The 27,420-nt window shown below is 50.0% G+C and overlaps 1 protein-coding gene across 4 annotated transcripts in view; it reads right to left on the reverse strand.

Moving 5' to 3' along the window:
• The window catches only part of AFAP1 (actin filament associated protein 1), a 144,526-nt gene that overhangs the window by 71,444 nt on the left and 45,662 nt on the right, over positions 1-27,420 (reverse strand). For 2 of the 4 annotated variants that reach the window (XM_040625223.1, XM_040625222.1), the window contains 3 exons: positions 12,028-12,215; positions 6,193-6,321; positions 4,682-4,779 (listed from right to left, as the gene is read on the reverse strand). In XM_040625223.1, the coding sequence (XP_040481157.1) occupies positions 4,682-4,779; positions 6,193-6,319 (225 nt within the window). In that variant the 5' untranslated portion in view covers positions 6,320-6,321; positions 12,028-12,215. The remainder of the gene's footprint in view (positions 1-4,681; positions 4,780-6,192; positions 6,322-12,027; positions 12,216-27,420) is intronic. The other 2 variants (XM_040625225.1, XM_040625224.1) reach the window with 1 other exon arrangement.

Consider the following 27,420-nt stretch of genomic DNA (forward strand, 5'->3'; position numbering starts at 1 on the left):
GCGGTTCAATGGAGAAGACCTGGTGGGAGTGTCATTGATCTTACACTGAAACACGTCCTTCAGCCATTCTCAGCGGTGTTGATGGGAGTTCCCTAGGGCCCCTCATGTCTGGCCCCTGCAGCATGGCAGCCTCACTGGCAGACCCTGCCCAAATCCCATTCCCCAGCACAGAGAGCCGCGTGCCTAGCCACCTGTATCTTCCTTCATGTGCCCTCCCCTGTGGCACAGCCACCTGGCCATGCCATCTCCGGCCCAGATGTGAATTCTCCTGAAAGTCAACCTGCCCACAGCAAATGACCAACCGGCCACAAGCTAATTCATCAGAAGCAGAGTGAATCCACCGAATGACCGCCTTTCTTGCTGAATAATGAATTCACTGAAAACTATCAGAAAAATACAGTAGAGCCATTGTAACCAGTCTCTGCTTCCCGACTTGCTGAAGTGACACCTGTTCTTCGTTCTCTCTGCAAAATGCCCCAACGATGTCTGCAAAATGCTAAATATTCATGGTCAATGACAGGCTCCCCTCCAGAGAGCCCTGCAGAGTCCCCTCAGCTGAGCCGCACATTTACAAAGAGTCAGCCTTGTTCTGTAAATGCTTATACTTATTACCATATCGATGTTAACTTGCTTCGCTATTACATCAATAAACCAGCGAAATAATGAGTGCAAAAGGAGAGGTGATGACTCTCTGAGATGATTCTTTTTAGAAAGCTTCAGTCAAGGGGCACCTGGCTGGCTCAGTCTGTAAAGTGTGTGACTCTTCCTCTCGGGGTTATGAGTTCAAGCCCCATGCTGAGTATAGAAATTATGTAAAAATAAAATGTTTTTTAAAAAAAGAGAAGAGGGGCACCTGGGTGGCTCAGTTGGTTAAGCATCTGCCTTCGGCTCAGGTCATGATCCCAGGGTGCTGGGATCGAGTCCCATGTCTGGCTCCCTGCTCAGCGGGGAGTCTGCTTCTCCCTCTCCCTCAGCCCCTCCCCTGTTCATGCTCTCTTGTGCACGTGTGTGCTCTCTCTCTCTCTCTCAAATAAATACGTAAAATCTTAACAAAAAAAAAACAACAACAAAGAAAGCTTTGGTCAAGACAAACCACGAAAGAAGGAAAGAAAACCATCCTATCAGGGTGGGCACGTTGACGAGGAAAGAATAGCACAGCACTCGAAGCCCCGGCGGCTCCAAACTCAGGCTGGCTCCTGAGTGTCTACATTTTACTCCACTTTAAGGAAACAAAACCTGGAAATCACTAACTGCCACAGGTATATGCAGAAAAGAAAAGCAGCCTACAGTGCGGGGCCCCATACTCAAGGAACGTAGCCCCTGGCCCCACATCAAAACCCCAGGGGTTTCGGAGGCAGAGAAGCTCTCTACATACCCATGTGTTAGGCACCAGTCGGGAGATATTACCTACTGGTCAGAATCCTACCCAAAAATTCCTTGTTTAAACTTTACTATTTAACGCCTATGTATACCTTTTTTAAAACTTCTCCCTTAAACCAGGACACTCTGCCATGTTGCGGCCAAAGGCAGCGTTGGAGTATAAGCCAGGCACAGCGAGCGGCGAGGACAGGAGAGAGAGAAAGAGCACACACAAGTGAGGGAACAGCAAACTATCTGAGGAAAAATCAGTGGAAATGGATTGATTATCCAGGGGTCAAAAACGGCAGAAAACGTTGACGATTTGATGAGTATGCTTCTTCTGAAATCGGCACTGAGAGTGACAGTCCCTCCACCTGGCCCGGACCATACGGGACGTGTGTCTCAGTCCAGGGGAGGTACATGGCATGTCACACAGAAGCCTCCTGCTCTGGTGGGAGGGGGGCTGCAGCCTGGAAACCCCTTTCCCGATCTGCACTACGGGCGGCAGCACCTTGAGAGGGTGCAAGGGCCACGGGCTCAGACGAGCTGAGGGGAGAAAGCCCAGGTGAGTCCAAAGACAACACCTAGACATGAATGAACTGCTGCCCGCTCAGCCAGTTCTACCTCTTTCAGGCAGATGAGGTCCGTGAGGATCAGTGTTGTGCACAAACATTCTGGCCTACAGTTTTGCATTCTATCTAAAACAACGGGGCCAGCGTTTATTTATTTGAGAGAGAGAGACAGCACGAACAAGAGGGAGGAGCAGAGGGAGAGGGAGAAGCAGGCTCCCCGCTGAGCAGGGAGCCCTATGCGGGACTCGATCCCAGGACCTTGGGATCGTGACCTGAGCCGAAGGCAGACGCTTCAATGATCTAAAAATTTTTTTAAATCATAATAAAACAACAAATAACACATGAAAAAAATGAAAGCCAATCAAGTCAGTTTCTATAACAAACAGGATGAGTTGGAAAAAAAGGGAAAATAATTAAAAAGAAGCTTATAAAGAGGGAAAATACATAACAATGTTAAAAAGATAAAAACAGCATCTAAAAATCATACATTCAATATACTCTCAATGGCAGAAAGATTCAATGTATAAAACAACAGATAAAGAGTGAAACTACACATGCAATTTAAAACAGAGAAAAAGTGAGCCACACAGGTAATTTAAATTTTCCTAGTGGCCACAGAAATTGATGAAATTGATTTGGTTGCTGTCGTCTCTAACTCGCTAGCTCATCATGCTAGGAATGCGATAATTACCAAGGAGACGTGCACATCCTTGCCTCATCCCCAGCCCTGTGAACCCAGGGAGCATGCGGCACTCACACTCACGGCGACTCTCCGTGGACTGAGGCCCGTGGTCCTGCTCCCGACGGCACAGGGGAAGGAAGTTGGCGGCTCTCCCAGGAAGAGGGAAATGCAGGTGACTTTTACTTACTCTTAGGGCTTTCCCCCCAATTTTCTACAGTGATCTTACTGGAAACGCAGCACTTACAGCTGCATGCAGACCTAGCAGACTGGAAGGTTCGTTTTCACAAGATCTCCAGGGGTTCAGAGACCGTGAAGGTTGGGGAAGCGCTGCTCTCTGTAGTAGCAGCAAGCTCTCGTGCAGGGCACAGATCCGCCAGGCCCCTGCTCTAAGCACTCAAGGTCTTCACGGCTCTCTTGGAGCATGGCAGCACCGTGACAGCCTTTCAGACACGTGAGTGTCTGCGGCACAGCGACGCGACGGTCAGCGAGCACACTCAGACGAGGACGTGGCAGGCGGGTCCTGCGGCGGCCGTGCTCTGTGTTCTGCCGCCTCCCCAGGCCCCCGCTTGGGAGCAGCCTTCGGTTCCTGACACAACCTCTCTATTCCGCGCTGTGGGCCTGCCTTGGCTTTGCGGCCACACCGCTGAAGTAGCGACGCCCAGAAAAGACCGCACTCGAACCCAAAGAACCTATTACGACTTTTGCCTTTTCCTGCCTGTTGTGTGATCTTGAGCACATCACGTACAGTCACTGACCCTGAATTTCCTCGTCTGGAAACTGGGTCTGCGTGCTCTTCACGTGCGGGGCTCTCTGAGTTCAAGCTGTGAGGACTAAATGAAATTACATGTGAGAAAGTGACAAGTGTGGTGTGTGATACACGGTAGGGACCCAGGGAGTGCTAATGTCCTCCGTCCCGCTCTAAAATGATAATTAACGGGCATCTACTGGACACCAGCCACCAGGCTGGGGCGCAGGCAGAGCTGGAGGTAAATGGGACACGGCCCAGCTCTCCTGCAGTCCTCGTCCTGGTGGTGAGATGAAGAAATGACTCATGCAGGGGGCGCCTGGATGGCTCAGTCAGTTAGCATCTGGCTTCGGCTCAGGTCATGATCTCGGGGTCCTGGGACTGAGCCCCATGTCAGGCTTCCTGCTCAGCAGGGAGCCTGCTTCTCCCTCTCACCCTGCCCCTATGCTTGCTCTCTCTCTCTCTCTCTCGTGTGGTACTCTCCCTCTCTAATAAATAAATAAACTCTTCCAAAAAAATGCCCCATACAGAAAGCACACATTACAAAGAGAATTGCCAAGTCACTGAGTTTGCTCTGATTTTGAATGAAAGTCAAATTGTCCTGAGTAAGCAAATGAGCCAACAGCAAAAGACAGAAAAAGCTAAATGGCAGGGAGCCTGGGTGGCTCAGTCGTGTAAAGCGTCTGCCTTCGGCTCAGGGTGTGATCCCAAGGTCCTGGGATCGAGCCCCGCATCGGGCTCCCTGCTCTGCTGGGAGCCTGCTTCTTCCTCTCCCACTCCCCCTACTTGTGTTCCCTCTCTCACTGGCTGGCTGTCTCTCTGTCAAAAAAATAAATAAAATCTTTAAAAAAAAAAAAAAAGCTAAATGGCACGTGTGAGCATTCCAAGACCGCAAAGGTGGCGAAAGAACTCCAAAACACATTCTGAATGCACATCACGTAAAATACGCATTCCTGGAATGTGTACGTACGTTTTATCCCAGTAAAAGCATAATAATGAATATGAAAGGTGCAGACTACGGTATTCAAATCCAGAGTTAGTTAGAGAGGGTCAAGTCCCCAGGCTCTATGCCATTGCTGTGCCTGCTAAAGCCTCTGATTGAAAAAGAAAAAAATCTGACTTAACAGATTTCCATGGACCTCTAGCTCCACCAGTTTTCAAGCAGACACCAGCCTCCCGCTTGTCTATCACCAGCAGCCCAGGAAACCCACTAGCAAGAGAAGGCCTCCTTTCCTCCAGATCTGGGCTGTTATCACCTGCCCGGAGCCTCGAGTGGCCCAGGGGCCCAGCAGCTCTGCTGCGACGGTAGGAACACGCACTCACCAGCCACGGCTGAGGGATCTCCGGCAAAGGCATCTGGGGCGGAGCCGGCAGGCTGTTGGGGGTCTCCTGCCTCTGAGCACGGTCCTTCACTTCGAAACCTGAAAGCATCCACCAGACCACAGAACTGGGTGAGGAGGGGGAGGAGGGTGTGGCCGGTACGGCCAGCAGCTGTCTCTCCCTCAGCCCCATCACGAACGCCTGGCCAATATCTGCTCCCTCTAAGTCTGTAGAACAATCCTGCTATTCTTCTCCAGGTGGGGAATCTATGGCTGGGGAATAAAAAGAGGTTACAGAACTAATCGAAACATTAGCAGGTAGAAAGGCTGGAGCTGGCAGCGAAGCCTACGTTCCTCCAACGCCACGCGGCCTCATAGAGGTGAGCTGCTTTGGCCGAACGTCCACTCAGGTCAGTATCACCCACGGACTCAGGGGCGGGTGTGGCCCGGGAAGCAGTACGTTTGTATCAGATGCCCTCTTACAGACACTGGAACACAGGGGCGCCCTGCGTGTGCAGCTGACTTAAGCTCGAGCCCTCAGCGCCCCCGTACTCAAGTTGGGAAGACAAGTCTATACACAAGCACCTTAGGAAACATGATGATCACTGTGCCAGCAAAGGCAGGAAAGGAAGGAACCAGCTTTAATCTGGGCGCAGGACTATTTCCAGGCCAGAGCAGGCCCCCCCCCCGGAAGACCCGCAGAAGAACCGTGCAACAACAGTCGTCTGACTGGGTCACGCATGATGCGCAGGCAGGGAGAGGGCTGTGAAGACACAGCGCCTGACCGCCAGGAGTGCGGCGGTGAATTCTGGCAAAGAACGGGGAACAGTAAAAAAGGGAACACAGAAAAAGAACAAATGGGAATTCTACCACTAAAAACAATCAAGCAGACGGGCCCAAGGCTAACTAAAGAGCTCAGGGGAGAACGAGCGAGTTGGAAAGCATCAGAAAGCACGTACGGAGAGACAGAGGGTAGGAACCCATCGGGCAGAGGAAGAGGAAAGGGCATCAGGGAAAGCCAACAGCAGCTCCCGAGGCCAGAGGCCCAAGCGCCGCGGTGCGTCCACACCCGCAGTGGGGAACGGCCAAGCAAAGGGAACGGGCAGAGGGCCTGAGGCTGGGAAGGAGGGCCACCTCTGCTAACAGGAGCAACAGGAGAAAGTCACAGCCCTGGTGACTGCGGGTTTACCGCGGGTCAGGCACTGTTTGGAGGCATTTTAGGTCAACTCCTCTGACCCCCACGACGTTCCTCCCAGGCGGAAACTGCAGGAGAGGAGCGGACAGAGATGATGGAACTGGAGCACCATCACCCACTGTTCCATCAGCTCCTTACAGGCTCTCGTCTGGAAACTGCCTCCCTGCGCCTGGAGACGCAGCACTGGCACGCGGGGAGGCCCTCGGGGACAGCGCAATGAATCGATATGTTCACGAGCAAATGAATGTGTCTTAGCAAGGTGGTGGATGAAGGGCGGCTCAGAGACCGCAGGAGGCTGGAGGAGGAAGGAGCAGACGCACCTCTGGACGACTGTATCCTCAGCAGGATGTCGGCGATCACTGCCTTCTTCTCCCTGACGGTTGACGTTAGGTATTCATGGTCCAGGAGTTCGAGAAAGAGACGAAGTTCAACTATCAACTCCTCCATTGCTGCAAAGGAGAGGGAAGGGGACTGTTAGACCCAGTGGGGTGCAAACGTCACAATACAAATGCGTACAGCTCAGGCATCATCTTCTGGACAGACGCACTGCTCCTTCACTTTTGCTCCGAGGCAGGAATTTTCATCTAGGAGAAGCTCCAGAGCCATGCTGCCAACAGATGGAGTCAAGACCCAAAAGCCTGACATCATCAGGGTGTCAACTGCATGCTATTAAATTTCAATGTTGAGAAGGAGATGGGAGTTGAAAATGCCAAATAGTTTTCAAATAACCACCAGGACGTGGTTTCAGAAACTCAACACCCAACTCTGCCTTGCAGGCCTGGCTCCCTCCCCAGGAGGGCTGTGAGCGTGTTTGTGGAGTTACGACAAAGGCGCCGGATGCCGAGGAGGACCTGGGTGTGGACTCTTGACAGTGTCTTTTCCTTCTAGGCTCACAGCGGACTCAAGATCCGAGGACGCAGCTGGTGTCAGCAATTTACAGATCACCGTGTGAAGCTCTTAGGGGTCCCCCAAGCCCTTTTAGGGCGTGCAGGAGGCCCAGGTACTTTCATAATACTGAAGTGTTATTCTTCTTTTCCTGCGTCAGTGGTGCAAAGGCAAGGGGCTCATGCTGCCAGCCTCTTAGCACGCGTCAGAGCAGGGACACCAGACTAAACTAGAGGTCACCGTGTTCCTCACCACACACTTGCAGTAAAAGTGAAAACGTCACTGTCACGTCAGAGTGTGTGTCGTGGAGCGGCACAAATCGCTGCTTTTATTAAATCCCAGCCTGGAGGATGCACCTTTCTGGGGATCCCGTGTGATGAAATGGTTAGTATGCGAACAGCCCCTCTCCTGATGACCCAAGGACAACGGCTGTCAGAGGAAAAGCAAGTGCGCGCTGTCTGAGGCACACGTCACACTAGGCTGCTTTTCGCGTGCGCACCAACGAAGAAATGATACACACACTACAAGGACACACGCTGAGCGTCTGACTAACATCTTCCCAACTGGGAACAAAGCGACCTTACCACGTCAAGGTAAACAATGACAGCATTGGTTGCCAATGATAAAATTTGAGTTTCCAAATGGAAGTGAGAATTTCGAACCCTTGTACCCACCAACATGAGCACGACAGCTTCTCAGCAGAGACCTTCCTGATCAGATGGGGACAGACACTGGCCAATGCACTTTTCTGACCTGGTATAACACGGTACGTCAGCATTCAGATCTGAACTGTTCCGTGAACACTGAGGTCGAATATCACACAGGAGCAAGGATCCATCCAGTGTACGAGATAAGGGCAAACATTCTAACGTAACGGAGGAAGAAGCGTCCTGTGACTCAGCTTCGGATCCCACGTTGCAACGAGCCTTTAAGGAGCTAGCCCTTGCCCGTGTTTGGTGTAGTGTCAAAGAAGAGCGCCGACGGGTTTCTGAACTATTCTGCTCGGACTAGGTATCTGTGCGGCCAGATTTTCTTTATGTGCTTCCCCTAAAACAACGCCCACAACCATCCGAGTGCAGGAGCAGATCCGAGAACCCGGCAATCTTTATCAGACCAGATATGGGAGATGCCTGCAGAAATATAAAACGTGCTATTCTCTCACAAATTAGCTTGTTTTGGTAAATGCTGTTACTTTTCATAAATATATTTTTAATGAATTAATAAATACCTGAAAAATCTGCCACTTTTTGATTTGAATATGATAAATATATACAGATAACCCAGATAAATAAAAGCTCTTTTGAATGTTCAATATATATTTTGAGACCAAAAAGTCCTAAGCAAAAAAGTTCGGTCCATGGGATTCTTTCCAAGTCTACAACGCTCTTCAGGACTAAAGATCCTACCTGAGGCCACGCTGCTGTCATTACCAAAGCTCTCACAATTTTAGGTAAGTCTAGGACAGAGAGATGGCAAGTGAGTCCAAAGGAGGCATGGTGTGTCCCTGGGCTGTTCACTTGTCTGAATGGAAAGAGCTTCCCTCTAGGAAATGAAGAAGTTAGATTAAGTCTTTAAGGTCCTTTTCATTAGTAAAACAACTTCTTGATGATGCTGAGGGGAAAACCATCTCATCTATAATTTAAGAATGAAGGACTGCTAGCATTATTCATAACAGACCGAAGTGGACACCACGCACACGTCCGCTGATGGATGACTAGATAGACCGATGTGGTCTCTACGCACAATGGGGTTCTGTCAGCCTTAAAAAGGAAGGGCATTCTGACACCTGCTACAACACGGGTGAACCTGGAGGACGTCGGGCTTCGTGAAGTAAGCCAGTCACAAAAGGACAGACGCTGTATGATTCCATTTATACGAGGTACTTAGAGTCATCGAAATCATTGAGACAGAAAGTAGGGTGGTGTCTGCCAGGGGCCGGGAGGGAGAATGGGGGGTTAGTGTTCAATGGGGGGTTTCAGTTTGGGGAGATAAGTTACAGCTGGGGACGATGAAGCAGCCCTGGGACGGACGGTGGTGACGGCTACATGCCAATGTTCACGTGCTGAGTGACACTGAATTGTACACTCAAAAAGGGTGAAAATGGCAAACTTTATGATACATACATTGTACCACAATAAAAAATATCAACCTTGTCCAAAAATCGATGGGCAGCTATCAGCAAAAATGTTGAAAATGCTTATGGGCCTATGTGAAACTCACAGCAGCCCAACTTCATACACATATTTTCTTATCAAAAATGCCTCTCTTGCATGTAGCCAAATCACCTCTATCCTGTAAGGTTTCACTTAGGTGCCAGCTCGCAGCATCAAAATGTCTGAAGAGGACCTTGGACTGAGTCTGTCCTGTCTCTGCCCTGAGCTCCTTGACAGAGTTCCCGTGGAGGACTGACGCAGACCCCTCCCTGCTGGGAGTTTGCCGTATCCATGGTGGGGACACCTGCCCAGCCGTGCTCCACGGCTCAGAGAGCAGCGCCTTCTGCCACAGGCGGCCTCTGGGCAGCCACAGCTACACTACGGGGCCTGCAGCCACCTCCTGCTCCCAGGTTATAACTCTCTGGGCTGCCCTAACCCAAGCCGGCCAGCCCGAGTCTCCTTCCTGAGTTTGCCTGGGTCTAGGAACCTGTGGGCAGTGGGATCTCCGGAGCTAAAGACACGGAGACGCCCCATTAAAGTACATACACGCCGGAGGGAGGAGCCAGTGCCAGAGGAGGAAAGGATCCAGACAGCAGCACACGGGGGAGCACAGGCAGATATGCTCAGACGCCAGAGACCAGGTGAGGAGAGAGGAAGACACACAGACGGCCTCTGACAGGCTTCCCGAGACCCCGCCTGGTGAGACGGCACGGTCATTTTTTAAGAGCGGTAACATGGTCAGTTACAATTAAGAAAACACATCCTTGAAAAACTTAGGAGGGAGATGCATTTCACCAGAGCCCTATAGAGTATTATAGCTACGTACTGAGCCGCCTACCTCCCCCACTGGACTGCCTGTCCTGGTGGGCAGGGACAGAGCCGCCTACCTCCCCCACTGGACTGCCTGTCCTGGTGGGCAGGGACAGAGTCCCATACATCGTTGGGTTCCTTCTGGTGCCCATGCACTTGGCAAATGCACATTGAAGGTAGGAGTATGACTTCCCATAGCTCCCAGACATGCCACCGAGGCAAGGGAGGGATGAGAAGTTCCTGTACCCAGGTGCCTGGGGGGCTCAGCCGGGGAAGCATCTGCCTTCTGCTCAGGGCATGATCCCAGGGTCCTGAGCAGGGAGCCTGCTTCTCTCTCTCCCTCTGCCTGTCGCTACCCCTGCTTGTGCAGGCATTCTGTCTCTCTCAAACAGATAGGTAGATAGATAGATAGATAGATAGATAGATAGATAGATAGATAGATAGAAGGTGCTGCACCCAATTTTCAGTTTAAAATTCTTAATACGAACATGGCTTTCCTGTAAGTCTAAGTAGAGTCGAGCAGCAGGGGGAACACGTACGCCCACGCAGGGGTGGGGGGGGGCACCGCGTGACCCCGGTCTGCAGGACGCCCAGGAGGCAGGAGGAGCCCGCATCTGGCTGTGCCCTACAGTGCTGCCATGCTGTCTCTGAGCCACTCTCGTAGGACAGGCACAGTGATCCAGCGTCCAGGGATTCAGGTGAGGTTTTCAGAGACGCTTCCTGACTGCCCTTCTCCACGAAGCACCCAGGACATAGCTTCCCGATATCCAGCTTTTCCACTGCCTGACACTCACTCCCTCCCGCATCTCCCAGGTCAGGAAAGATTCACAGGTGCCTCCTGACCTTCTCCGGTACTCCCGGCCCAAGTCCTCCTTACGATACAGGCCTATTCCACCCCACAAAGTATCATCGCTCCCTAGAGACGTCGCATAGAGAATGACATATGCCACCAAGCGCAGACCACGTGCCAGGCAATACGCCAAGTGCTTCATGCACATCACGGCTGATCCTCACACTAGCCCTTTGAGACGGGACTCAGTTTCACCATTTTACAGATGGAGAAAGCTTATGTTCTTGCCCAAGGTTACGCTGTTCAAAATAAGGGGCAGGATGGGAGTCAGTACCAAGTCTGCTTGGCTTTCGTGCCTCCGCTCGCAACACCACCACACGATACGTTTTGCTCGTGGTGGGCGAGGACGTTCACTCCTCTTAGGTTATGTTCCTCGGTGTTCAAGCTCAAGTGACCTCTTTCCCACGCGTGGAGCAGGCTCTCTACACAATCACATCCTTCAAGGACGTTGCTCAAATTGCACCTGACACAGCTATTTTAGCCAGTGCTTCTTGTATTAAAAAAACAGCATCTTACTCCCTCAACCTCCTGATGAAGAAAAGAAGGCTCAGAGAATTGGAGACTCACCGAGGGCATGGTCTGCTCCACTGCTCCCACCTGTACGCCCGGAACAGGCCGAAGGGCTTGGCATTCAGAATAACAGCTAGTTCTATTCTATCATATAAATACTCTCAGTGTATTTTATCCCTTGATCCTCACAATCCCGATATCTTCAAACTATCACAGATGGCAGAGATAAAATGAAAGGTGACGAGCCTGATCCAGGACAGGAAGCAAAGCGGGGACACATCCACCCTAGAACCAGGGCTCCTGCCTCCTTTGTTCGACCCCCTAACCCTCACACCCGTTATCCTCCTCTGGGCAGAATGGGAGTCACTGAACACAGACTGGGATCAGGACATAGATGTAAATCAGTGATCTTCAGGAAAAAAACACAATTTTTTCCCCAAATGCCCACACCACACAAAAGATCTGGCTACAGAATTTACGATTCCTGAGGCAACCGGGAAATCACCTGGAGGCATTTCAGGATATATTCTATGCATCTGAAAAGCAGCGCTCCCTCCTCCCTAGCCAAAGGATGTTTGCACTAAATCAAGTGACTCGCCTCTCTCTTATGTGGTCAGTGTCTTCCACGGTCCTGAAAAGGGAAAGTGTGAGTAAAGGCTAGACAGCTCGGCAGACCAATAATTCAGCCCAGCAACATGCTTCCTCTGCAAAGCAACCCCTCTACTCTTGAAAGCAAACCTCTAGCTCAGGTCTGGCAGTGGGTTCATTTATTTGAACAATATGAAAGAAACGGGCTATTGTTTGTGGGACCCAAAAGCCACTTTAAAGGAATTTGATTCACCTTACTGCCTAAATCACAGAATCTGAAAGCCAGAAGGGCCCATGGGGTCTAGCGTCTTTAACTCACATGGGAGGAAGTCGGGGCCCAGAGAAGGAAAGGGACCTACCTGATAGGGTCACACAGGATTTGGTAAAAAGGCTGGAACCAGGAGCCAGGAGGCCTGATGGCCAGGCAGGAGTGTCCTGGTCTGCACGGAACGGTCTTCCTCACACGCCTCCTCCGGGGGTGAGGAAGGAGCGCCCAGGGTCCACCCGCAGTTTCTCAGGAAACCAAACCGCTCTTTGGGAGCAAATCCTGCAAACAAGGAGAAGAAATGCCTGCTATGACCGGCTCTAGGAAGACACAGTTCACTGTCCAGAACTTCCTGCTGCTTGGTAAGAAAAGGCAAGGCAAGGCTCATAGATTCCTGCCACTCCATGTTCACGGGTGACAGACTACACGCATTGCCATGTCCATGTTCTCCTCAGTCTGCAAACTGACGAGGGAAGAGACCTAGTGCTGTCTGCAACCTCAGCTCTAGTCAGCGTCTCCAGACAACCAGGAAGGTGGCGGGATGTCTTTTCAACACTACGTATTCATCTGAGATCCGTTCCAGGCAGCTTTTCCCTTCGGAGTCCTAACCTAGTGCAAAGAAACTAGATGTGGGTAACTTCCCTCACCTAGTCTCAGCTGAAAATGAGTACATGCTTCCCCCTAATTCCCCAGTGCCCCTGGCTCTCCCCCTCCCAGCCACACCTCCCCATCCCTAGCTGGTGCCCTGAACTGCCAGCCTCCACGTGCCCTTCTCACTGTGTGATCCTCTGCAGTACCTGCCCACCGTAGCCAGGGTTACCTCCTGCTGCCATCACCCGGCTGACTCTCTTCCCTTCCCCTCCAAATGCTGCCAGTCCTCTCGAGTGGGGTGCATGTCTAGAGACGAGTGGTCCTTCCATCCATCCCGATCCCTCCTTCCCAGAATCTCTCTATGTCTCTACTTGGTCCCTCCTCATCTGTGGCTTCTCAGAAGGACCCCAGCCTTTGCAGTCACACAAATCAGATCCAAATCCCAGTTCTGAGTCTTCCTAGTTGTATGACCTTGGGTAAGTGAATAATTCCCCCAAATTATCTCATGCTTAAAATGAGATGCTGATTATGCATCTCAGTATTGTAATGAGGATTAAATGAGCTGCTCTACACACAGAGCCAAGTACTTCACAAATGGTAGCTGTTATCATTATGATTAGCATATGTTCATCTTACTAGAACTTCACTGTAACTTGGGATCAATGAACACAGTAAGTGAACACTGCCCACACACTTCTTATCTTCTCAACTATGGCACCCTTAAATATCTGCCCCCCTCTCTTAAGAAAAGTCAGGAAACACTATTCTGTACAACTCTGTGAAAATATATTTGAAACTAGGGGAAATACATAATTTCACAGAAAATAATACAATTTACCAAATTGTTTTAGAAAGTGTACACAGGAGCGCCTGGGTGGCACAGCGGTTAGGCGTCTGCCTTCGGCTCAGGACGTGATCCCGGCGTTCTGGGATCGAGCGCCACATCAGGCTCCTCCACTATGAGCCTGCTTCTTCCTCTCCCACTCCCCCTGCTTGTGTTCCCTCTCTTGCTGGCTGTCTCTATCTCTGTCAAATAAATAAATAAAATCTAAAAAAAAAAAAAAAGAAAGAAAGAAAGCGTACACAGATCGATTTTTCCATAGAAGAAGTAGGGAAAGTTGTCAAAGAATTAGCCTCACAAATAAAAGCCCCAGGCCCAGATGGTTTTACAGGGGGATTCTATCAAACCTTAAACACCAAACCTTACTACAAAAGCTATTCCAGAGGGTAGATACAGAACATTTTCAAATACTTTCTTTTTTAGAAGTAGGTTACAAAAGTGATGCCTAAACCTGATAGAGACAGCACAAAAAAAGAAAACCAAAGACTAATGTCACTTATAAATATCAATGCAAAAACCCTAAATAAAATATCAGCAAACAGAAATCAATACAATCCATTAATAGCATACCATGACCAAAGAGGGTTCATTCCAGGAATGCACAGATGACTCACGATTCAAAAATCTATGAATACAACTCATATTAATAGACCTTATGAGAGAATCATGATCTTCTCATAAGGTCTATTAATCTGTAGGTCATGAAAAAGCTTTCAACAAAATGCAATACTCATTAATGATTTTTTTTAAAAGTCCATAAATGGGAATTGATATCTACTTTCTTAGCTTGATAAAATACATGCACTAACTGTTATAGGCTGAATGTCTGTGTCCCCCCAAAATTCATATGTTGAAGCCCAATGCCCAATGTGATGATATCAGGAGGTGGGGCCGTTGGGAGGTAATGAGGTCATGAGGGTGGAGCTTTCACAGAGAAGTCTTGTGCCCTTGCCCCTCCCACCCGTGAGGATGAAAAGGAGGCTGTCTACAACCTGGAAGAAGGCCTTCATCAGAACCTGTCCATGCTGGAACCATGATCTCAGACACCCAGCCTCCAGAACTGGGAGAAACAAATTTCTGTTCTTCACAAGCCACCCGGTCTATGGTATTTCATTAGAGCAGTCTGAAAGGATTAAGACACTAAGAGACAAACAAAAACAAGAACACCATCCTACTCGGGGAGAAAGACTTCAGGCATTTCAGGTAAGGTCAGGGACAAGTCAAGGACACCATCTGCTCCACCGCCTTTAACACTACATTGGAAGTGTTAGCCAATGCAATGAGAAACAAGCAGGCTCTTAGAAACTTAAGGACGGAAAAGAAAAAATAAAATGATCTCTGTTTGCAGCTGATGGGAAATCCCAAAGTAATCAATCGTAAAACTACTACAAACAAAAACCTTAAGTACAGTAGAATATGCAGAAACTTTTGCTTTTCACATATTAATTTTATACCAAACAATAAATACTAGAAGACAGAATGAAAGAAAAGATCTCATTTAAAAGCAATTTTAAAAAGTAAAACACTTAAATTTAAAAAGAAATGTGCAAAACTTCCATACAGAAAAGTTAAAACATTCCTGAAAGACAAAGAAGTAAATCTGAACAAACAGAAAAGTGTCCATTGCCTATGGAGAGGACAACATCAGAAAGATGTCAATTCTCTCCACGTTCACAAATAAATTGACTATACCAGCCGGCATGCAAGGATATTTAAGAACAATGAAGAGGGACTGGCCCTATCCGCTATCAAAATATAAAGTTTCTATCATTAAAAAGGTGCGAGGGGCGCCTGGGTGGCTCAGCTGGTCGAGCGTCCGACTCGATTTTGCCTCAGGCTGTGATCTCAGGGTCCTGGGATCCAACCCTGAGTAAGGCTCTGCGCTCAGGAGGGAGTCTGCTTGAGATTCTCTCCCCCTGCTCCTCCCCCAGCTCGTGCATGCTCCCTCTTTCTCTCTCTAAAATAACTAACTAAATAAATAAAAGCTTAAAAAATAACTGGGACACTGGCACATAAATTCCCAGTTGGGTCACTTCTACAGAAGAGAAAGTCAACAAAGGGGCCCGTATACATGTAGACATATGGCCTCTGATAAAGGCAGCGTCACAAACCCAATGCGGAAGAGACGGACCTCTTAATTGGAGTTAGGACAACTGCTCGTCACTTGGGGAAAGAAGAAAGATAAATTTAATTACTTAACGTCATACACTAGAAAAAACTCCAAAGATACTTGAGAATCAAAATATAAAAAGTGAGACCATTCAAATCCTCTAAGAAATAGAAGATGAGTTCTTCTCTAACCCTGGTGCGGGAAAAGATTTTCTCACTAGGACTCCAAATCAGGCGTCACAAGAGAACATGGAGCCGGGGGGCGGGGGTGGGGGGACTACACTGTGCAGCCCCCAGCCGCCTCCCGCCAGCACCTGCCGCCTGGCCTGCACACCTCTCTTCAAGCTGCCCATCTCCAGAGGCTCAGTCGCTGCACAGCTGGGGAGCTAGTTCCACGAAAGCCCCCCTCCCCCTCCCTCAGGTCCACTGTGCTGGATTTGAGACTCCAGTTAGGAAGCAGTTTGTAAACCACAGCTGGTCCCAAGATCAACCTGCTTCTCAGAAAACGCCCATCCCCCCTACCTTCTTCTTTTCAGTGACTTTTCCTGATGTATCAGAATCTTAACTAGCCTCTGCTTATTCTTCCAGACTCCTCTCTTTCCAGTCCCACGCTGTGTTTCACACTGCAGTGAACGGCGAGCTCTCACACACGCATCAGGCTCGCTGGAGCCCGTGGACCGAGGCATGCACGGCTGCATTCTGCAGTGGGCCTCACCCCGGTGCGCCCGGCTCGCCCTCGCACACCCACTGCCACACCTCTTACCCGGGCTGCCTCTTACCTTCCAGCCCCGGGAAGCAGCTCCGTCCCCACCAGGCAGGCCTGCCTCCATCACAGCCCCCGGCTCCTGCCGGAATTACGGGTAAATCTGTCTGTCCCTGCCAGCAGGCAGGGGCATCTGAAGTCCGGGACCGCTGCCTCCTCTCTGTGCCTAGGGCACCCAGCAGAGCGCCCGACCCGGGAGCCAGCACTCAACTGACACTCGCAGTGTGTTTGGTGAATTCATTCACTCGTTTGTTTCTACGTCTCCATAACAGACAAAATTCCTGAGATTTGTTTGGAAGAGAAAGTTGCAGAGGAAAATACCCTGGATTGTCCTCTCATAGCAACCATGTCTTCTGTGATATTCTTAGAACACACGCATCAAAAGTGGCAAAAGGAGGGTTCTGACAAGGTCACTGCCTCGGACAGGCTGACCACCGTGGGGTCGGGGCCGTTCTCTGTGAGCAGAGACACCGAGGAGAACATTCGGGGTGCGCTCAGGACAGACAGGACTTGCGTGGCTCTGAAGCGAAGGAGCTGATACTCGAGCACAGCACTTGCATATTTTCCCTTATAGGGTCACAGGGACGACTCCTCATGCAGCCTCTTGCACATATTTCCACAGGCCCCTGCAGATCATCTCAATGGGCTGCCGCAAGGATGGGCTGAGAGAGCTCAGGAAAAGCAGCATAGCTTTAGACGCTGTCTGGTTAGAAAGTTTCCCTCAGCTAGACCACGTCTAAAATTCCCCAAGACTCAGATGACCATGATTTGAATGACCAGATGGAGGGCTCTGAGCACAAGCCACCAAACTCCTTGGACTCCCACTGCCCTGTCTACACCACAGGGATAATAACAGCTATGTGCCTCGCAAGACTGCCGGAGATCCAGGGAAGGCTATAAATAAAAGCCTGGGACTTTAGGGGCATTCCAATAAGGCTGGTTCAATTTGACTCTGAAAAGTTACAGTAAAGAAGGTTTCTCCTTGTCACTCTCTGGTGTCTGGGCCTACGACAGTGATGGCTAGTTCTAGGACCGACTGAAAACTGGATCTTTGAGATATTTATCAATGTCCCAGAGGAAAGCCTGCATTTTTACAAGAGTATGTGTATATATGCACATTCTAAGTCCCGAGAATCTTCCTTTCTGGATTATAGAGAGCCAGCAAAAAGGACCCAAAGGAATTAATGTAAAAATCTGCAGAACATATTCCTTCCGAAAATCATCGTGATTCACAAAAAATCAGATTAACACATGGATAGAAAAAGCAAGCCCTAAAGGAAAGATCCTTCTATTATTTCAGAGAAAGCAAAAGAGGAACAAAACCTGAATCAAGCAACGTCTTCTATAATCCTAATAATATATGCAACCTGACTTCCTGGATCCTGAAGCTTCATTCCTAAGCTGGTAGAAGAGACTCTGGATAAAAATCAAGCTGGTTGTGAACAAAGTTTTCAGCGTAATATTGAGAGCACAGTATTTCTATTCCATTCGCGCCAGTTCACTTTAATTCAGGAGTAAGCTGTGACGCTCCAACGTGCTCAAGACACTGGTCAAAGCTGAAAGCAAGCCCGAAGCCCAAGGGTTCACGATCGAGAGCGGCAGATACACATTAGGACCCCCGATCCATTAGTCTGTGAAAGGGAGAGTCACAGAGCGTCTTCAAAAAGGTGGCATCGGTGAGTCTCGGTCTCTGCAAAGGTGATTGTGACGGTGGCACTCAGGAGGACCTGGCGTAGAGGGGCTGGCGCAGGAAGAGGCACACCGGGCAGGGGAATGGTACAACGATAGCCATAGGAGGAGGGAAAAGGAAAACGCAAGTCTGCCTGTGCATGAACTAGATTTTAAGTATTTGCTAAAAACCACCTCAGTGCCCAGTACTTGGGTATCTAAGTGTGGGGGGTACAATAAAGAAAACCAACATGATCTCTTACACTCACGTTAGAGAGACAAACAAACAGCTTGCAAGTAAATAAAAGCAGCCAGAGAGGAGGATAGACGCTATGAAGGAAGCATCTAGTCAACCATTTTATGTCAAATTTTCTAGCTCCAAACCCCTACTTCATTTCCGAGGTCCTCTACCCTTAGGAATGGGTCTATGTAACTGGAATCTGAAGTTTTGGGAAAAAAAAAAAAAAGAAGAACGCTTCTGTATTCACAATGATCAGAAGATGGAAACCACCCCAGTGTCCGTGGATGGACGAGCAGATGGACAAAGTGTGGTCCGTTCATACAACAGAACACTCTCAGCCCCACAAAGGAACGAAACCCTGACACACACATAGCTCGGTGACACTATGCTAAGTAAAGTGAGCCAGGACCAAAGGACACCTCGACAAGTTCTTCAGGGTAGTCGGATCCCTAGACACAGAGTGTAGATGGTGGGAGCCAGGGGCTGGGGGACAGACGAAAGGGGAGTTAGTGTTTAATGGGTGCAGGGCTTCAGTTTAGGAAGATGGGAAAGTTCTGGGGATGGAGGGTAGTGACGTGCAACAGTGTGAATGTGCTTAATGCCACTGAATTCTATACTTAAAAATGGTTAAAATGGTAAATTTTATTGCAATTTTTAAAATTTATTGAGGTGCAATATTACATATGTTATATATATATATATATATAATATTAAAATTATTATTTTATTTTCAGGTCTACTACACAGTTTGTAAATGAATGAATGAGTGAGGAAGAATGGCTCCATGTCCCGTGCTCATAAAGCATCCGAGCGCCCCCCGAGTGGAGTGCAGCCATGTCCGGCAGTGAACCCCTGTGAGTGAGGCCTCAGCGTCCTCACAGAGGCACCACCTTCCACACCCCGCCTGTGTTTCTGGGCCGCCCAATCCAGCCGCTGCTCCTCCTTTTCAGAACATTCCCGCGTTCCTGCCTCCAGCTTGGCTCAAGTGTTCTGAAAGAGGCCTGCCTTAGCGCTCAACTTCTCTGCCAACCGAGATTTCTGTGGGTAAAACCAAGTGCCACCTCCCTCTGCAAGCCCTCCTAGACCAACTCAGAGGAGGGTGGACGCCCTGGTCTGTTTCCCCTGCCAGTTTCTCTACAAAATCATCAGCTTCTCACTAGCAATGAACAATTGAAAAGTGAAAGAACAAGAAAAACTAGTTCCATGTGTAATGGCATTAAAATACATGAAATACCCACCGAGTTTAACAAAATACATGAAAGATCTATACACTGACACCTATGATATGTTGCTGAGAACATGTATGAAGATCCAAATAAAAGGAGAGATGCCATATTCACAGATTGGAAGATTCTGGACTGTCAATATACTCATTGTCCCCCCAAATTATTCTAGAGACTCAACATAATCCATTCAAGGATTTCCATTCAATCTATTCCCAGCAGTGGTTTTTGCAAAAAGAAAAATAAAAAAAGGTTGATTCTAAAATATATGAGAATGAAACAAACAAGAATAGATGCACGGGGAGAGAAAAGGCAACGTTGGGGGACCTCGCCGAGCTTCAAGACTTAGTAGAAGGCTACAACAACCAATCCCAGGCAGCACGGGCGTTAGGACGGGTAGTGAAACAGAGCTGAGTCCAGAAATAAGCCCCCACACAAATGGCCAACTGAGTTTTGACAAAGATGCCAAGTCACCTCAACGGAGTCTTCTTTGTCTGAGGGCGCTGAGCAAGTGGGTAGGGAAAAGTGAACTTGACCCCTTGCACCACACCATATACAAAAATGAACTCAAACGGATCAGAGACCTGAATATAACAAGACCACCAAACATCTAGAAGAAAATGTGGGAGCGATTATTTGTGACTTTGGAGTAGCCCAAGGTTTCTTAGGATAGCATGAAGTACCAATGTAACATTTAAAAATTAATAAACTGGGCTTTTTGAAAGAACTCACTAGGAAAATATTCGCAATGCACACGTCTGACGAAGCACTTACATCTATACGATGAACACTGAGGACGTACAAACGACCTCACCAAAAAACCAAGCAAAGGACTCAGACACTTCGCACGTAGGAAAAGACACAAATGGCCGAGACGCACAGAACGACGTGCTGGTGTCATTAGTCATCAGGGTTAAGCAGCTTGAAATCATGAGGAGACACGCCTCTACCTGCCGCACAATGACCAGATTTTAAGGCTGATAACATCAGGCTCTGACGAAACCGCAAGCAAGCAGTGCCCTCCTACCTTCCCAGTGGGGGGGAGCCTCCGTGGCACCAGCCACCTCGGAGAACAGTCTGACTCCTTCTTGTAAAGTGAAATGCACATTTACCACGTGGTCCAGTAACTCCACTCCCGGGTATTTAACCAGGAGAAATCACTGCACGTTTGTGTCCGCACAAACACGTCAGCAGCTTCACTCGCAACAGCCAGAAACTGCACACAACCTAAAGGACCTCTAGCAAATACGGGATATACAAATTATGATGTAGTCACACAATGGGATATCTCCTCCCAATAACAAGAAACAAACCACCCACATGCGTAACTTGTGCAAGCAGCATAAAATGGCACACTGTATGATCCCGTTTTTATGAAATTCCAGAACCAGCAAAGCTAATGTACAGTGAGAGAGCGCAGATGGGGGGTGCCCTGGTCTGAGCAGGCAATGGACATGTCCCGTTGGATTCGCAGGACTCGGATTCTGGGGGCCAAAGCTGACCACGTTAGAGGCAGACAGTTCAAGGTCAGGGAGAAAACCCTACCTAGTCAAGTCAAAGTCGAGTCGAACAGGAGACACTCTGTATATTGTATCTGATAAGGCCAGACAATGCCATTTTGAGAAAATCTAGGTAAACAGGATTTTTTAAATGTTTTTTTATTATATTATGTTAGTCACCATACAGTACATCCCTGGTTTCTGATGTAAAGTTCGATGATTCATTAGTTGCTTATAACACCCAGTGCACCATGCAGTACGTGCCCTCCTTACTACCCATCACCAGTCTATCCCATTCCCCCACCCCCCTCCCCTCTGAGGCCCTCAGTTTGTTTCTCAGAGTCCATAGTCTCTCATGCTTCATTCCCCCTTCTGATTACCCCCCCTTTCTTTATCCCTTTCTTCCCCTACCGATCTTCCTAGTTCTTATGTTCCATAGATGAGAGAAGCCATATGATAATTGTCTTTCTCTGCTTGACTTATTTCACTTAGCATTATCTCCTCCAGTGCCCTCCATGTTGCAGCAAATGTTGATTTTAAGAAAAGATTTTGCCACATCACAGCAGACGGGATAAGAACATTCGACTGGCTTGGCACATCAGGGGCTAATTCTGCTTTTATAAGGAAGAAAGCGGGGTTCCTAAATCACAGGCACAGAGAATCAGAAAGCTCCAGGGAATGACTGCTCTTCATTACCATAAAGCGGCACTGCATTTTTATTCATGAATGGGTTCTTCTTCTCATCAAAGGAAGGAATAAAAACAAACAAAAGGGGAAAGAAAGGCAGACTGAACTTGTAAACTGGGTCTCATTCAAACAACCAGAGGCTACGCTGAAGCCAATGGAGTTGGGAGGGGCTCACGGCCCACAAGGCTGGAGAGGACAGGAGCAAACTGCACCCGGACCAGCTCTGCCCTCTCCCAGGGTGGACAGGATCCCGCTGAAGCACAAAGCCTTCCAGCGGGCTAGGTCAAGGCTCAGGGAAAAGCACCGCAGAGCTAGCTGACGCCCTCTCCACCAAGCACGAAGAGGCCGCGTGTGGCCCTGGTCCCCACGGCCCAGCAGGGGAGGAAGGGAGGGCCAGGACAGGTGCATGGGGCTGGGCGCCTGCCTCCCACTCCAGCTGCTGCCTCCTCACCGGGCCCTAAGGAGCACAGCCCACCCTCTCCGGGCACATCCGTCTTCCTGCTGATCGAGTTCTCTCTTCATGAGGGAGGCTCCCAAGTCGAGGCAATCTAGAGCAGTCTAACAGCTAACACTAGATTTCATGAACGCAGACCCTGAAGCTCAGGGAGGAACGGGACATTCGGACCAAGGCCACAGAAAGGGCTAACAGGCAAGTCTGCGTGCCCAGAAGGTGCTTTCTCCGGCCCGACACCGCCTCTAAAACCCTCGGGGACAGTGCTAATTCAGGGCACGAGAGAGGCCCTGGCACCATCTCCGAATGGAGAAACATCGCTTTAAAAGAAACACCGAGGCCTCTCAGCACAGAATGAAAGATGAGCCGGCAGCCTGCGCAGCGGCCCCCAGCTGCCGGGTGGGAGAGCCGAGAGCTCTGCAGATGTCCACAGTCACTGCTGGAACAGCAGCTTTGTGGGGGAGGAAGCAGTGAGCGATTCCAGAGTGGGAAAGCTGCTCACAGACTCAACTCCCATGGGAGAGGGAGGCCCATGGCCATTAGGATACGCCCCCCATGGTACGATACCCCGTTTCCAGTAACTGAGACAATGGATGTTCTCTATTACACTCCCAGCGCCATTATATGCACCTATGCAGCCTGAGTCATTGGAGACGGCGGCTTGGGGTCGGGCGGATGGAGGGAGGCAGGGCCCTCAGACTTCAGACTTGCCCAGTGGGCGAAGCTCGCTCACCTCCGACAAACTCAGAAGTGGCCCTCCCCACATCTGAGCTTTTCCTCACGTTGGTTCTGAAGATCCAGAAAGACAGTGCATTTCAGGTTACTCCCGCGGCCCAGCCAGCTGTGCCCAAACCCCAGACCTCAGCCAGAAGCGGAAAGGGAGGAAGGGTCACACATGACTAAGGGGAAGGAAAGCAGCCTCCTTGAGATGGCAGGGGCAGGAGGACAGCATCGAGGCGCATGGCCTGACAAAGATCAAACAGAATCCAGTAACCAGTGAGAGCTTTAAACCCACGCCGTCATCCCTGCCTCTCCTATCGTGCTGGGGAGACTGAGGCACAAGACAGCAAGGCAGTGCGCCCAGTCACTCTCCGAGGGGGCAGAAACTTCTGCTCGTATTTTTTTAGCTAGTCTACAACTTCTGACGCCACTCCCCATGAGTGGGCCGGACAGCCCCTTTCTGTCAGGAAGACAGCACTCGGTGACGAGTCTACAAGATGCCCATCAAAGCACAGCTGTATTCTCAGCAATCAAGCTCTGTCATTATACTTTGTTAAACAGCTGCAGAGAAAAGCATTTTCCAAGTGCTTCCTCTCTGTCCTCCAGACCAGAACCCCCCGTATCAGAGCTTCTGAAACTTCCAGGGGAATATTCCTGGGGGGTGCTTATTAAAATGCGGATTCTGAATCAGCAGGTAAAGGGCCCTGAGGGTCTGCCTTCCTAACAAGCTCCCAGGGGATGTGATGCTGCTGGTCCCCGGAGCCCTGACCCACAGAGTCTGACAGACCAAGTGGACGGGCTGACTGGCAACAAGGCTCCTTGAAGAAACAGTGACCGTCCTGCTCGCCATGAAGCACCCTCCCACCCACAGCACACAACCTCGGGGGTCCCCAGGGACCTTTCAGTACAAGCTGGGTCCAGACCACAAGTGAGGTCGTCAGGAGAGGGGACAGATGAATAATAACGTTGTCCCCAAAGACATGCTTGGCCTCTGGCTAATGTTCTCCAAACAGGTTTAACCAGATCTAAAAGGTCTTGGTACCAGGCTTCAAACTGCTGTCTCATCCATCTCAGTGGGAGGCGAAGGACAGCGGTGGCCCCATCTGGCCCGAAGCCTAGGTCTGGAAGCATGGTTTTGGTGGCACGCAGGCACGCCCATTCACTGGCTGGCCACAGCGCTTTCGTGCTCCAGCAGTGGACTAGAATACCTACCACAGAAGCCAAAAGCTTAAGATCTTCGCCACCTCGTAAGTTTGCTCGCCTCTATTCTGGGGGTCCAGGGAAACAAAGTCTAGAAAGGCAAGCCTGAAGGCCAAGAGCCAGCATCCAATGCCAACAGAGGCAGTCGGGACAGGCCCAGGTCTTGGAAGGCAAGTCTGCTAAAAGCTGAAGCGCAGTTAGAAACGGGAGGCCAAACCCGCTCCTCGGGCTCACCATCCTCCGACTCGTATGGACCCGGCCTTACAGGGACACAGAGTGCGCATGGCCCGAGCCGCCCCCCCACTGCTGCTCGGCATGTACATGAGTCTGCACGGACTCCGGAGGGGAGGGCCCACCAGCGGAGCAGCTGACAGTAGGCCTCGGGTGTCACGGTGGAGTGCCACGGCCGGGGCTCTGCTTCCATCCAGGGCCTCCTGAGAGCGGAACAAGAAGCGTCTCTGGGGCTCCTGATAGCAGGCACAGAACCGGGGCTCAGACGGCACAGGGAGCGTGGGGCTGACGGGCTTGTCTCCGGGGAAGGCAGGCTGAAAGGCCTTCTGTCGCTCTGCCCCCGCTGCCCCCTTCCGGCAGATGGGGCCCCCACCATGCCCATGTGGACGGGGAGGGCCGGTGGGCACCGAGGGCTGGGTAACATATGTCCGTGTGTCAGTGGAAGCCAATTAAAGAGGATGGCTGGCCTCCCGTTAGCTTCTCAGGGCTTAGAGCGTCCACGCTCACAGAACAGACGAGACTCGGCTTCCCCAAAGAATGTGATGATGGACTTGTGCTCAGACATCGAACGGGCACAGACTCTGGAGCTGAAGCAACTGGGTTGAAATCCTGTCCCTGTACTTCCTAGCTGGGGCCTCGAGGACACAGCCAGGTCACTACCCTCTCTCCGGAAAAGGACAATGACAGAGCTCATCAACATGTTTCTTCTTAAATGTCCTCATGTGAGGAACTTAGCACAGGATACATCCTCAATAGATGGTGAGGTTACCCTCATCGTCATCAGTATAATTCTTCGTAGAAAACTTTCTGTCTAGTATAATCTCTGCTTTAAAGAGTAATTACAGGGCGCCTGGGTGGCTCAGTCGTTAAGCATCTGCCTTCGGCTCAGGGCCTGATCCTGGCGTTCTGGGATCGACCCCCACATCAGGCTCCTCCGCTGGGAGCCTGCTTCTTCCTCTCCCACTCCCCTGCTTGTGTTCCCTCTCTCGTTGGCTGTCTCTCTCTCTGTCAAATAAATAAAATCTTTTTAAAAAATTAAAGAAAAATAATAAAGAGTAGTTACAAGGATTAAATGATACGTAACTTGCTAGAACAGAGCATCATCTCACAAAGTGGGGCCCTTGGTTTGGAGAAACCAAACCAAATCTCTCCTGTATATTTCATGAGACACCCCCCCAAACCTGGTAAGAACCCGTCTTCCAAACAAGTCACTAACATTATTTGAATACCGATGTAATCTGCAGAAGAGATGCTATCATTTCAGAGGAGAAAATGAGCCCCCTGCCGAAGGGTGACTCCCTCCCTCAAAGACACAAGGCTCCCACGTGACAGGCCAATGTCTTCTCAGTAACAACAGGTACCTGGCAGGAATGCCAGCTAGCCATTTTAGCAAGCACCAGCTCAAGAGTCCGTGCTTCAAGAAAGCAGAAAACTATTCTGTCACTTCATCATTTCTGGGTGAAAGTGTGTGTCCCTCTCAGAAGTACTTCTTGATCCAGAGGGCCCTATTTCCATAGAGAAAATGTCCCTTGTAATGTCCAAAATACAGCATGAGCCACAACAAAGAGATTTTTAATACATATTTAGTTTCCCAGCTAAACGGTGTTAATCTGCTCCCCCGGATAAGGATCCAGAGGTGACGAAATAAACTAAGTACTGCTCACACCGTCATGACGAACCATCTAGAACAAACCTAACTTCATCAGCCAGCTCCCTCCAAAGAGAGGTCTACACCATCCCCCAAATCCCTTCCTTCCCACTCAGTCAGGCTCCCTCATCGCGTTGCCCCCTCCTCTGACCGGCTCCTGTACCATCAGTGACATCTGCCCTCACTTCACCGATGGGGCAGCGTCTGACCATACCCCCATCATGCGCCCCTCTGGACACAGTTTCTCCGCATGCCTCCCATTCCTCTTCCTTCCCTCTGCTGTTCCCGCTCATCTTCTTGGACCCAGGGCTTTTTCCTCCTAATTACACTCATCCCTGGGAGATTTCCTCCAGCTCCATGACTCCCCCACCATTTATACAGTAATCTCCCCTAAATTCCCATCTGCAGTTGAGACCCCATCCACACTTCCAGCTGCCCTCTGTGGGAAAACAGAGTGAATCTAGTCTTCCTGAGGAATGCTGGAGAGATGGAGAGATGGGGTCCCATGTGGGAGACACCCCGGGGGCAGGCGACAGGGCTGGTGACAAAGAGCTGTGAAAGCAAAGGCCAGGGGACACAGATGGCACATTACGAGAAACAGGACGTGGGGGTGAGCTCCGTGTGCCTACAGATGAAAGCCAGCTGCTTCCACCAACGCTGCAGACTGTGTAACACAGGCAGGCGCAGCCCCGTGCACACGAGCTAGAGACACCTTACACCTTTGCGGCTCTTTCCTTACGAATAGAATCGGCTAATTCTAGCTCTCTGAATTACTCACGTTCTTTCAGGTCTTGCAGTTTGCTCTTTCCCCTCAATGCTCCAGGGCCTCTGTGCTTGGGCCTCAGTCTTATCCCTACAACCGGCTTTTGATTCCCTCTGCCAAAACCCACTCCTCCCGGTCTTCCCCATCTCTGTAATGGCATCGCTAGTCTTCCAGCCACTCAGGCCAAAATCCCTGAAGCCTGTTATCCAACCTGTCAGCAAATCTTACAGGGTCTCCTTTCGAAACACAGCAGTCGGACCACTTCTCACCTCTCTTATCATTTCCCACCAGGCCCAACCACTGTGTTCTCCAGCCCCGACTGCTGTGAGGGCGCCCAACCAACCTCTCCTCTGCCACTTCTTCACCTCAGCCCTGCAATCCAGCCTCCACTCCCAACAGTTTGGTAATGAATGAACGAATGAATGAATGAGTGAATGAATAAACACACACACGTACACACACACACAGTGAGAGACAGGGAGGGAGAGTGGAAGTACTGATGTTATAAAATGTTTGGGGAATCAGTGAAGGGCGTACAGGAGTTCTTTGTACTACTTTTGCGACATTTCCCTATGTCTGTGTGATTTCAAATGAAAGTTGAGGAACAAAACACACTCCCTCCCTCTGTGAGTCCATTCTGTCTCCCCCCCATGCCCCCAGCCATGGGGACTCCTCCTTCAGCCCATCTAGTTTCCATGAAAGGTAGAGAGTCCTTGTGCATCTTTTATCTTATGGTGCTGGGGAATGGGAATGTCAAAATAATGGGTACACAGCCCGTGGCATGTCCTTCGAGACCTCTCCATTAAATGGGAAGGACAGACATACAAAGCATCGTGACGAGTGCTCTGGCAG

Source organism: Ursus maritimus, unplaced genomic scaffold, assembly GCF_017311325.1.
Source record: "Ursus maritimus isolate PB19 unplaced genomic scaffold, ASM1731132v1 scaffold_8, whole genome shotgun sequence".
Taxonomy (NCBI): Eukaryota; Metazoa; Chordata; class Mammalia; order Carnivora; family Ursidae; genus Ursus; species Ursus maritimus.